Source organism: Myripristis murdjan, chromosome 20 (assembly GCF_902150065.1).
Source record: "Myripristis murdjan chromosome 20, fMyrMur1.1, whole genome shotgun sequence".
NCBI classification, from domain to species: domain Eukaryota; kingdom Metazoa; phylum Chordata; class Actinopteri; order Holocentriformes; family Holocentridae; genus Myripristis; species Myripristis murdjan.
The window spans coordinates 9,028,036-9,040,483 of NC_043999.1; the positions used below are offsets into that span (position 1 = coordinate 9,028,036).

General features: G+C 40.3%; 1 protein-coding gene across 1 annotated transcript; it reads right to left on the reverse strand.

Moving 5' to 3' along the window:
- Positions 1-982: 982 nt before the first annotated feature.
- Positions 983-7,516, reverse strand: LOC115378796 (retinol dehydrogenase 12-like). The gene is made up of 7 exons (XM_030079306.1): positions 7,381-7,516; positions 6,914-7,029; positions 5,660-5,815; positions 5,451-5,555; positions 3,730-3,939; positions 2,523-2,715; positions 983-1,510 (listed from the first exon to the last, which is right to left on the reverse strand). The coding sequence occupies exons 1-7, from the start codon at positions 7,392-7,394 to the stop codon at positions 1,408-1,410; spliced, it is 897 nt and encodes a 298-aa protein (XP_029935166.1). The 5' UTR covers positions 7,395-7,516; the 3' UTR covers positions 983-1,407.
- Positions 7,517-12,448: the final 4,932 nt, after the last annotated feature.

The following is a 12,448-nucleotide window of genomic DNA, read 5'->3' on the forward strand; positions in this document are numbered from 1 at the left end:
AACATTGGCTGGGGTCAAATTGACCCCAAACATAATAGGACGGTTAAACATTAATGACTGGCTGTAAATGTGACCATGGAGATGAAGGACTTCAATGCACACCTTTATGGTACCCTGCAAATGATTAGACTAAGTTTAATGAGTAAATAAATATGTTATCAGACAGCTGGGGGAGTTTAGGTGTGGTTCTATTGAGGCTTATCACTATACTGTGAGTAACAAACAACCAAACAAGCCAGAAAATCAAGTTGAAATTATTAGGTTAATAAATCTAAAAATAATCACATGAAAATGTCACCTTAAACACTCAGTAGCATCAATTAATAACTCATAACTGAGTGAAAAGTGTTAGATGATGGTTGTTAAGCAAGCATACTGTATATTAGTAAAAATGTTGTAGTGTGTATTTCATCAAAGTAGGTCAAAGCATATTGACCGGGCCAAGACCTCAGAGCTGCTTCCTGCTTCAGAGCAGGAAGAAATGCACTGATATATTTTCTAACAAATGTTATCTGAAAAACCTTGAGTGGAGGCTCATGAGTGCTGATACGTAGCCGAGTCCATTAAAACTGTCTAACAGAGGCTGTGGTGCATTTCATACGCATTGAAAAAATTGTCTGTACATGCCAGCTTAACAAAATATAAGCTTTGGGAATACATTATGAAAGTAGAAAAGATCCAAAGATCATGTGAATAAATGCTTAAAATGTTATAAGGATCAAATTTCTCCATAGAACTCCTCAGTTTATTAAATAATTATTAAATGCACCCCAAGTATTGCTCTCAGTTTAACTAATGTCCTGAATAAATCTCATCTTTACAAACTCCTCAGCACTTCTATCCTGTTATGAGCCCATTACCAGCACCCCTCCCTTTATCATTTAACAATTAACACCTCATTTGATGGTTGGTTGAATTTTCTGTATCCATGTATCAAGTTAAAATACATATGCACACATAAACGAGGACGGAAACAAAGGGATGGGTTGCAGAACAGAGTTTAATATCTGAAAATACAGAGACGGCATCCAAACAACATTTTGTCTCGCCATGGAACAAATAAGGTACACTGACCTGTTTGAAATGGTTCTCTTTCTCCAAAGTTAAACATCAACATATCTGGTTATTCCAGATATTAATAATGACAGTAACAATAAAATGCTCAAAACATTTTTCAACTTGTATACGCATTCTAAGTAGCCTGTAAAAAACACTCTGAAGATGGCTTTCTTTGTAAAACTGCGTATGAAATATATATTAGTGTGCCACATCATGCATCACACTATAACATACTGGTTGTGTAAATGAAAAAAAGAAAGAGTACTTTATTTCAGTTAGTGAAGAAGCACTTGTGTTTGGCCATCATGAGATGTGAGAGGAATGATTATATTTTTTATTCTGAGGTATTCAGTCCCACGATATCGACAGCATCTGGCAGCTTAGCTCCCAAAGCTTTTGCGCCATGTTGTCATCTGAAGCAGCCGCTGAGCAGGAGGCGGGCGCACAGTCGCTGTAGGACGAGAAATACATCAACATGTTTAACTGAATAACATACAACTCTGGAAATTTGGATGCATCATCTCTTTGTGTAGTAATGTCTTCCTATATAATTCAGTGGGTACAACATGTCAATAACTATGCCAGGGCGAGGGGTTCAATTTAAGAGGATTCAGGGATTTTAAGTTTTGTGGTACTGTCACTTTTCAAGAGACTTTAAACTTTTACTGCACTACATTTCAGAGGGAAATACTGTACTTTTTACTGCACTGCGTTTATCTGATGGTTGTAGTTACTTTGCAGGCTAAGCTTTTACATAAAAAAATAACAAATATGATTGGAAACTACAGCCAACCGTATATGGAGCAGTTATAACATTAAATAATCCCTGCACGTTAATGCATCAATAATTTATCAGTCTGAAAGGAACCATTCTTCACAATGACTTTTCATAGGTATGTTAAACTGGTAATACTTCTATATTTTTACTTAAGTAACATTTTGAATGCATGACGTTTACTTTTAATGAAGTATTTTTCCATTACACTATTGCTATTTTTACTTAAGTAAAGACTGTGAGAAGTTTGTCCACCACTGCCAATTAATCATACACTAACATTACAAGGATACAAGGAAATTTATTGGTCATTATACAACAGGTTGGATAATGAAATTAAAATGTGGTTCCCTCTTGATTGATTAAAATTGATTAACACTGGTTGCTTTGCTAAATGAGCCTCTTGTCTCGTTACCTAGCTGACAAAAAACAGAAAATAAAATTTCCTGTGTCACATAATCAGACTATGTGCTTTTCATACAGCATCACTAAAATGACCAAAATCCACACCACAAAAATCTTTTACAAAAAAAATCTCTTTCTTCTTTCTAGCTGCTCTGTATTTGACTATTACTTGTTCACACACTGTTGTCCCGAGGACTGTCGTGATAGCGGCAGATGTGGTTGGTAGGAAATTTGTGACATAAACATTCGTGACATAACGTTACATGTATGAACACAGCAGTACCTGTAGTATCCGCCGCTCTCTGTCTCCAGAGTCGGCTCCACGGCGCAGTAGATGGTGGTCTGGGCTCCCTGGATGGAGCTCTTGGTGAAGGGGCTGACGATCTTCATGACAAACTGCTCGGGGCCGCTCAGGTGACGCCACAAGTCCGTCTGGACAACGCCGGGGTGCAGGGAGTACACTGTCACACCTGTACCTGAAACACAAGGGAATAAATACCAAGTTGACACACAGTGACGAGCGGCATTGTCGGTGCCTGCGTCGATCCTCGAGGTTTACAGCACCACAAATGAATGTGCTGTATTTGAGGCATGTGGGGCCATAGCTGGGAACAAATCCTTCACCTTCAGTGTTGGCTGCACAAGTTTTACTATTGTACAGGTTTATGGAAGTCTATGGAAACAAAGTATGGCCGACCTTGATTGCATGAATTATAATCCGCACTGAAATCACCAAGTGGGGCTGTTTTTCAAGTGCCAGTGTATAGTGTCCCCTGGTAATTCCACAGTTACCTTTTAATTTATCTTTTCTTTTGGATTACTGTCAGTGTTTTTTAATCCTTGTTCCTTTTGCTCTAAGTATTTCCTGTGTTTATTGCACTTAAGCACTTTCATGTGAAGTACTTTGGTGTGGCTCAGCCATCTGTAAATGTGCTATAGAAATAAATTTGACTTTGACTTTGACTTATGATCACTGGAGGGGCATCTTCCCTTCTCACAGGAAGTGGCAGATCAAAACTTAAGAAAGAAACACAAACCGTATCTTGCAAATGAGTCACTGGATGTTTGGCTTGCCTTGATCCTCTGGTAGTCTCCGGTGTGAGCAATGGCATGAGTGCTATGTACAGTTTACCGACATCAATTTCAACTATTTTTAAACCGCTACCGTAGCTGACATTCAGATGCGTACCGTGCAAAGAGCTCTTTGAAACCCACCTCGAGCGGTTTCATGATTTGAGTAAAAAAAAAAAAACTCTTGCTCAAACAGTTCAGTGTTGTGTGATTATCTGCACCGATGACAGTCTCGGTCAAAATGAGTCTCAGCTGTGAAACACATGTAACTGCACCTGTTCCAGCGATTTCAAACAGTGTAAAATTGGTGTAGACACCTGACTGGGGGAATAATCAGACACTACTTTCTGAGATGAACCTTTTCAGGGAAGACTTTAGAAAATGGTTGATGTGGACTTGGGCTGGGGGATAATACACACCTTCCAGTCTCTTGGCCAGCGAGCGAGTGAAGAGAACGTTGGCGAGCTTGCTCTGTCCGTAGGCCGCCCTCTTGTCATACCTCTTCTCGCTGTTGATGTCTTCGAGGTTTATGGATCCCCAGGCGTGAGCCATGGAGGACACGTTTATAATCCTGGCTGGCGTTGATCTTTTGATCAGGTCAATCAACAGGTACGTCAATAGGAAATGACCTAGACAACAAGGTATGAGGTCAGGTTTTATGCAGAGTATTAAAAGAGGTGAAAGAGCAGGTTCTTTCTTGGAGGTATTTTGTCATTCCAAATGTGGAGATTTTTGGGTGGTCATGGGTCAGTGCAACATATTTTCAGATATATGCAGTTATAAATCTGCACAAAAGAGATAGTGAATATCAAGAAGATGGTAAAGGCCTCTTCTAGCTGTATCATCGAGTTCAAGTGGCAAACATCTGACAAAAAAAAAAAAAAAAGTGCTTTACTTGATGTTTCACGAGTTTGCCACAGAGTAACTCCTTGATATTTCATATTTAAAATATCATATTTCATATTTTTATAAAGCAATAAAAGGCAAGATTTATTTATTTAGGTCCAGTTCCCTATAATATGAGATCGATACCAAAGAGAGACGCTATCTCTATTTACCTTGATCCTTACTGTAAATGTTTTCTACCACTATACAGGCAAGTCATGGCCTTAAAAGTGTTATTATTTTCGAGGTAAACAAGTTAAACAGCTATTTCATGAAGAGGTAATGCAGCATAAAAACTTTTTTTTTTCACTGGGAAAAAAAACAAATCACGTCCTTAAAGGAATTACAAAGTATTTTTTAGGGTCAGTTCCGCTATCCCTCACTCGGGGTCATGAACTGCAGATCTTTCACATGATCGTGACAGTGGATCTGATTTTGGCAGACGAGGAAGCAGATAAGCCAAAATACTAGTAAATGTGTGCCACAGTTCGCGGTTGATCGTAAAGTAGGTTGTCAAGGTTAACAACTGATTTTATTATTATCATCTTGGATAGGAGGCCTCCGGTGAATTAAACACGCCCAGGTGAGATCGACAAGATAGTCTGTTATGGTGCAATGAGACATGGAATCAAACTTCTACAGAATAATTTTGGTGGCTGACTGCCAGAAAATTTGGCAAAACAGCTCATCAGGTAAATCAAAATGGTAAATGACTTACAGATGATGAGGATGTAACGATTCATTCATTGCACCGACACGTGAATGATAAATTTCGATAAATAAACTGCATCGATCTGCCAAAAGAAATAACTGCATATAATAAATGGCACTGACTTTGTGCTGAATGAATTAAAAGGCTTTGAATCAAATCATTTGATTCTTTACAAAAAAACAAGCTAAAGTTGTGTTTTTTTTTTTTTTCTGTTTGTTTTTTTAAATAAATCGAACTAAAAAAACGTATCTATTGTAGGGTAATTCATTTTTCAGAAGAAAAAAAACAGTTTTACATTGTTGTACATCTACTTAATGGACATAACATTTTGGCTGAATGTGCTGAATTAAAGCAGCTGACCATGGTTTTAGAAGCTTGAACCAAATTAATTGTTCCAGATTTTTTTTTTTTTTAAAAGAAGAAAATAACAATTAAATTAAATTGCCAACTTTTGACCTGCGAATCAAACTGAATCTCTGTCAAACCAAAGATTCATATTTCTTCCTGCTTCACACAGGACAGAAACAACATGGCGTCACTCACCCATGTGATTGACACCGATCTGCATTTCAAAGCCGTCTGCTGTTTTCCCATAGGGGCAGACCATCACTCCAGCGTTGTTGATGAGGATGTTGAGTTTGGCTTCATCTGCAGAGAAGAATAATTCAGAAGTCAGTCGATATGAACTAATCCTGCTTACGGTTTGCTGCAGTCTGAGGCAGATCACCACACCATGCCCTCCTGCTGCGTACCTCTGTTGATGGCTTCGGCAAATTCTCTGATTGACTTGCTGTCTGACAAGTCAAGCTTCATGCAAACGACATTTTCGCTTCCGGAGCCTTCGATGATTTCCTTCATTGCCACCTGTGCTTTCTCCATATCCCTGCATGCCATGATGACCCGCGCCCCTAAATGCAAATCACAGAGACACAAAACATCACAAACAGAGGTTTCATCAAACTAAATTTAAGACTTCTTGAGGATCTGTGGGAAACATACACATGCACACAGAAATACACATACAAAACATATATATATATGAGTAAAGAGCACCCCCTAATGACAAAAAGGCCACAGTGTGTGCACAGCATTTCATTTAAAGGGCGTTCCAACAAAAAACATTGAACCCTGACAATGAGAAGTGGTAATCGTGTTTATTAAAGGAGTGGTTGACCCAAATATTATAGATTAGTCAGGTTCACAAAAGGTATGTTTTGCACTTGTTTGGAGTGGATTTTAGATTTGGATTTCAGTGTTAGATTTGATAAAGACAACTCTGGGTGAGTGAATGACACAAAATATGCTGTTTTTGTCTTAATTCTTCCTTTAAATATCTTAGAAAATGTGTGCTGATTACAAGACGGCCTGGATAGCACATTGGCTTTGGTCTTGTTAGGAACAAACCCCCCAATTTAAAAAACTCCAACCGCTGAGGTCACGCTGGTTTATCGAGTAAAACCGCAGCATGGACAGTGAATCGTTTGCTTGTGCTTCAACACACAAAAAAACCCCTCTGCGATATATGTAACACTTGTGAAACAAATTTCCGTCCTGAATGGGACGTTTGCTGAGGAGGCATGTGGTTACAAAGTGGAGATGGAGCAGCCAGCCCCCGGGGGGGATATGGGACGTCAGCAAGAAGGCAACTGGAAAGACCACCTGCAAAATCTTCATGTTTGCCTTGTCAGGGGAAGTTAAAGACAAACTCTTTTGCAACTTGAGGCGCAAGCTTATTCAAATCGCAGGTGAAAAATGCAGGAATTTGACTGTTCATGTTCAGGAAAAAATGCATTCCTCCTCTCTGGTAGGTTTTACCTCAACATCACCTCACTTTTCCCCCAGCATCCACACACACACATGACAGTGACTGAGAGAGAAACTCAGTGCTGGGAGGTTCACATGACATAATGGGATCACTATGTTGGTATGGGGCTATAGGTGACTATTACAAAACACAGTGGCAACATGTGGCTGCTTTAAATGCCCCAGTGTGTGGACGTGCGCACCTCTCTTGGCCAGGTCCAGCGCTGTCTCCTTGCCGATGCCCGTGTTGGCACCGGTGATGAGCACGGTTTTGCCGTCCAGCCTCGCATCGGAGGACCAAGCTCTCCGGAAGAAACTCCTAACAAATTGAAAAACAGAAATCAGAGACAGGGTGTGGTGGAGCCGCGGGTGGAAAAAAACAAAAAAACAAAACAAAAGAAAAGATAAGAAAAGAAAACACAGCTTCTAATGGGTTCCATTGCTTTGTTTGATAATGATAAATGAGAATTTGAGCTCATTCTAATTCACCAACCTGTTGATATTTATTCGTTTGAATCAAGTAAAACACTGACGTTTAGAGGAACAGGAGGCTATTTCTCAACCTGCTAGACGCACTGCCTGTCTGAATGAATTCGCGTAAGACAAGCAAAAATGTTGTTTTGGCTTTAAAAAGTTCTGTTGTTGTCATTCATGTGTAGGGATTTCTTACCTTAACGTCTCCATTTTCACTTGGTACAGCACAGGGCGGGTGTCTGCTGACGCTAAAAGTCTCCAGAAGCCTCAGAGACGGAGCAGTACACTTTGACAGCCCTGGGAGCGTCGCGGTGTGTTGAAATCAGGTTGAAATTAGTGGATTGCGGAACTTTCTGCAACATATTGACACTTGATAGGCCGCGGTTTCAGCCAATCCCCTTCGCCTTCCTGCTGCGAGACTGCTCTGATAGGCTAAGATAGAGTTTCGACCAGCCCCCATGCTGGGTGCGTTTCATTATGAATGCGGGGCGCACCGGGCAAACCTGTTTAATGTAAATGTATGCGAAATAAGTGACGCATAATTAGAAATGTGTGGACTAAACATTAAAAAAAAAAAAAAAAAAAAAAAAAAAAATGTATTATTGTTGTTGTTGTTGTTGTTGTTGTTGTTGTTGTTCTTCTTCTTCTTCTTCTTCTTCTTCTTCTTCTTCTTCTTCTCCTCTTCTTCTTCTTCTTAGTATTGTTGTTGTTTTTGTTGTTATTATTATTATTATTATATCACTCTTCTTTTTCTACTTCTTAGTATTGTTGTTGCTGTTGTGTTTTTTAAGTGTTTGTTTATTAATTTTGAGAAAATAATGCAACATTCAATATCCTTCAAATAAAAAGCAGAGCAGAGAGTTTACAAGTACAGTCAGTATTAATAATGCATATAAAAATCTAAAAATCTAAAAAAAAAAAAACTGAAGAAAACAAAATCATTATTGCTGATCATTCATTACTCTCATCCCAGAGGCAGACAACAACACCAAGCCACCACCACCAACAACAATAATAATGATGATAATGAAGAAGAAGAAGAAGAAGAAGAAGAAGAAGAAGAAGAAGAAGAAGAAGAAGAAGAAGCAGAAGAAGAAGAAGAAGAAGAAGAAGAAGAAAAAGAAGAAGAAGAAGAAGAACAACAACAACAACAACAACAACCATAATTATTATTATTATTATTATTATTATTAGTAGTAGTAGTAGTATTACTATTAGTATTATTATTATTTTGGTCTCTCTCTCTCTGGAAATGTATCACGTCATTCCAGAGAGTTTCAGAGGTTGTCCACTAGGTGGCAGCATGTATCCATCCGTCACCACATGGTCCAGCTGGAGGAGCCCACCTCCACACCTCCACACCTGACACACACGTCCTGCAGCCACATTAACAAACCGGTGCTGGGGCAAAGCTCAGCCTCGGCTCGGCTCTGGCTCTGCTGGCGAGGAATCCCCAGCCACGACCTCGAGTCCCTCACTCACTCCCTCACTCACTCACTCGCACCCCGAGCTCACCCAAAAACCATGAATGGCTCATTCATATGGCCCAGCCTTTATTACAGCACACAGTGGGATTACACTTCCCTCTCCTAAACGCAGTGGACAGAGGGTCATCAGAGCAGGAAACACGGTGCCGGCCATCAGCTGATTGTGTGTAAGCAAACATTTCCTTCCCCATCAGATCAGTCAGCAAAGCAGAAAGAGCATGGCTGTGTGTGTGTGTGTGTGTGTGTGTGTGTGTGTGTGTGTGTAGTATTTGTGAGCACATACACATCTGTGCATGTGGGCGTGAGGTAGAAAAAGAGAGAAAATTGAAAGACAAAGAGGTGTTTATTTATTTATGAGGCTATAGAACATAATTGAATTTGCCCTCATTGGAAACCCGCAGGGTTATGGCTATTATTTGTCTGCACCTCCCCTGATTGCGGTGTTTCCTCCTACTTTACCTTCCTTTTCCATGTTTATTTAAGCCACAAGTGGTGGCAAGCAGGGCAGCAAGTGGCCGTAAGTGGCTGCTGATTAATTTTTCATATATCACAATGGATGCCTCACAGTAAATCACCTTAATTATATGCCAAGCACTCCACAGGTCAGCAGGAAATGGTTCATGTTATTCCAGTGAAATATGGATATCAGACAATCTGGGATCAGTAATATTTGTGATATTTCGTGCTTGTGCGACACAATGACCAACTGTCTCGCATTTGTCTGTTTTTTGCATCTCCTCTCTCTCCTGTAGGATGTTTGCTATTGTTGATAGGCGCCTGTTTGTCATTAGCGGATAAAAAAACACATCAGCCATAACAGTTTACTCAAGCTCGCTGGCACCACATCAACAGCTTCCCGGAGGCCAGAGACAATGGGGAGGCAGGAGGATGCACTGTCCTGGACCTGCTGAATAAACTATGAGAACAATCCATTAGCTATAATGGGACTGTTAACCTTGTTTTTTTTTTTTTTTTTTTGGACTCTTTGACAGAAAACTATTTTTGTTTTTCATACAGAACAAAAATACACCAACAAATAAACAAATGAGACCCAAATGACAGTTTTCGAAATCTACATTCAGCTCTCCAGGTTGACCAGTGATGCTAAAATTATGCTTATTTTTGCTCTTTGTTGTATATTTGGGACAAAAGTGAGCTGAAATACAGACTTGGTAATACAGAGGTACTGTATTCTGGTCAGGAGCGAGACAAAATATTTGGGTTAGCAGAGCCTGAAATTACACTCCAGTGGGAGACGTTGTGTTTTTCCAGTGAACTTGGCGGAGAAACCAAACTGTTAACTGAGCTTGTCCAACCTTATAGACATGTATCCTGCAAAAAAGAAAAATAGAAAGAAAAAAGCTTTTTCGTGTTCAAACATATTAAAATAATTACTTCTAAGTGTTTTGTTATCTCAACCATTTCTAGTCAATCAAATTCTTGCGAAATTCCTCATTTTGCCCCTGTAGACTCCACTATTCCACATTTTGACCCTCTGGAGGCCGCTGAGCGACCCCAATGGTCCCTGGACCCTACCTTGACCCTGTCATTTGCCTCTAGGTGGCAGTGGTGAGACAATTTGTCAACTGACAAGCACATGTAATTCATACTCACATCTTTACTCATGTCAGATCATTATTTTTTTCAGTCTCCATCTTTGTGATAGCCAGCAAAAACAATAAAAAAATGAAAAAAAAAAAAAAAAAAAAAAAAACTGTGTGTCTGGAGAACTGGTTTGGAGATAGAGAACATTAAAAAAAAATCTTTATTTTGCCCTTTCACACAGGTCAGTGGTAAAGCTGGCAGAGCAAACAGTGCCAGTGTTTACATTATAACAATATCTTCCCAAGGTCACAATCCCCACCGGCAGCTCGCCTTCTGGCTTGCAGAGTGACCTCTCATCTACAAAACTACAAAGTATCTGAAGCTGTGGGAGATGACAAAACATTTCCCAGCATCCCCACTTCCTGCCACCCCCTCTTTCGGTCCATCTTATATGACACTATCACCCACATTTTGTTTAGTCTGTCTCTTTTTTTTTTTGCGCCCGTGCCCCTGTGTCTGTGTCTGCACCCTCCCTGTGGCTCTGTATTTGGTTTCTCAGTGTCTTAGCCTCCCTCACCTCTTCGAGCGCTTATGTAACACATAAACGGCCCCATTCAATTGCCAAGACCATTCCCCTTTACTGATCCAATCTCCGGTGTTTAATGGCTTTTTCAACTGCCCCACCATTTCCCTCAGATACCAATCTATACCTTCATAATTGCGAGCCGTTTTCGATAGTGGTCTCGTTAGGCACCAGATGACAAGGTGCCTTCATCTCTGCACTGCTGACTGAAACACGTCGAGGTTTTTAACGACGCCACGCCGGTTCCTTTGGTAGTCGGGTTGAGGCTTTTTCATTCTCACCGGTTTTAATGGGTCATTTAGATGCAACACTGGGTGACAGACATCTGAGTCAACAATCTCACTCTCGCCTGTGGGTTTCTCTGGAGATACCAGGGCAACCTTCATGAGGAAACCCTAAGGTCGTCTGAAGGTTATCCTGTTGTTGCAGTCCAGAGTTAATCTCCGAGGGGCGGAAAATAGTCCTCCCTTTGGTCTCCGAGGGGCCAATCTCAATCACACAATTTGCTCAAGAAGAAAAAACAAGGGTTGAGTTATGCAACACCTCCCCTGGTCTCAGACGTACTTTTTGGAGTAAATGTATGAGTACATGTATGAGCATTTGGCCTTATCTCCTCACTCTGCACAACACTCCTGCAATAACCCAAATCTCTCCTGTGAGAGAAGTGATTGTGAAGTAGAAAGATATGAGATTGTGGATCATGTAATTACTCCCCAATTAAGGATTAATCTACACTCTACATTCTATACCTGGTTCATAAACTTCAGGAACAAGCATTGAGCTGTGAAAGTGTGGTTAGCGTAACATAAATTTAGGCCTGGGGTTGCTTGCAGTTAACATCTTAAATGAGTTTTGGCTGCATGTTTTCACTCAAGACCTTGAAATTCTTAGGTGGAAAGTGAAAAGATACTATATTATGTTTCATTTTTCATCATAAGATCTTAAAAGTTCACTATGTAATACTGATGAGGATTGTCCAGTACGTGTTTATTCCATTTTTTTGGGGGTCAGTTGAGTTTAAACATCCTCACTTATAAAATGATTGACAATTGCAAAAACATCACTTTAAGGGAAAGTCATCAACATCTTTAAACAGCAACTATGGCAGAATTTATGGACATTTTGGAGAACAATAAGAAAGTTTTTTTTTTCATTGGGACTTTTAGGGCCAGACAAAACTGCATAGTAGAAGTGAGTGGAGGTCAACAGTTCACAACAAACAGCTTTGGCCTTTGCGTAAGCTCACTTACTGAAACACACTCTCAGCCTGATATTTGACAACTGACTTATGTGGAACTGGATCCCTCCTTATGCGGGAAAAAAAATGATGAATCATTCTGTGCGCCTCCCACCCTTCATTCTGCTCAGCCTCGTACTAAGTGCATGCGAATCTCACCACAAATTGAACGCTTCCCACAACACGTTGCCTCACTCCTCGGGTGTACGCCAAAGAGCTGCCCCAGATATCTGCACCAGAAGCATTACGTAATCCGTTTTGCCGTAGATACCCCTCCTCCAAAACTCCTTCCTCTCACATACACCTTTTGATCTCATGCTGTTTCATCTCTGGCGGCAGCAAGGATCATCGCAGCGAAAGCTCTGAAAACTTGGAAATACAGACAAAAAAAGCACGGCAGGTGTGTTTCTGT

Excerpts from the sequence above, each read along its gene's own strand:
- LOC115378796 (XM_030079306.1), bottom strand. Across the intron at positions 5,816-6,913 it reads GCTGGACCTGGCCAAGAGAG|GGGCGCGGGTCATCATGGCA; the intron begins GTGCGCACGTCC and ends ATTTGCATTTAG. Across the intron at positions 5,556-5,659 it reads TGCCGAAGCCATCAACAGAG|ATGAAGCCAAACTCAACATC; the intron begins GTACGCAGCAGG and ends TCTTCTCTGCAG.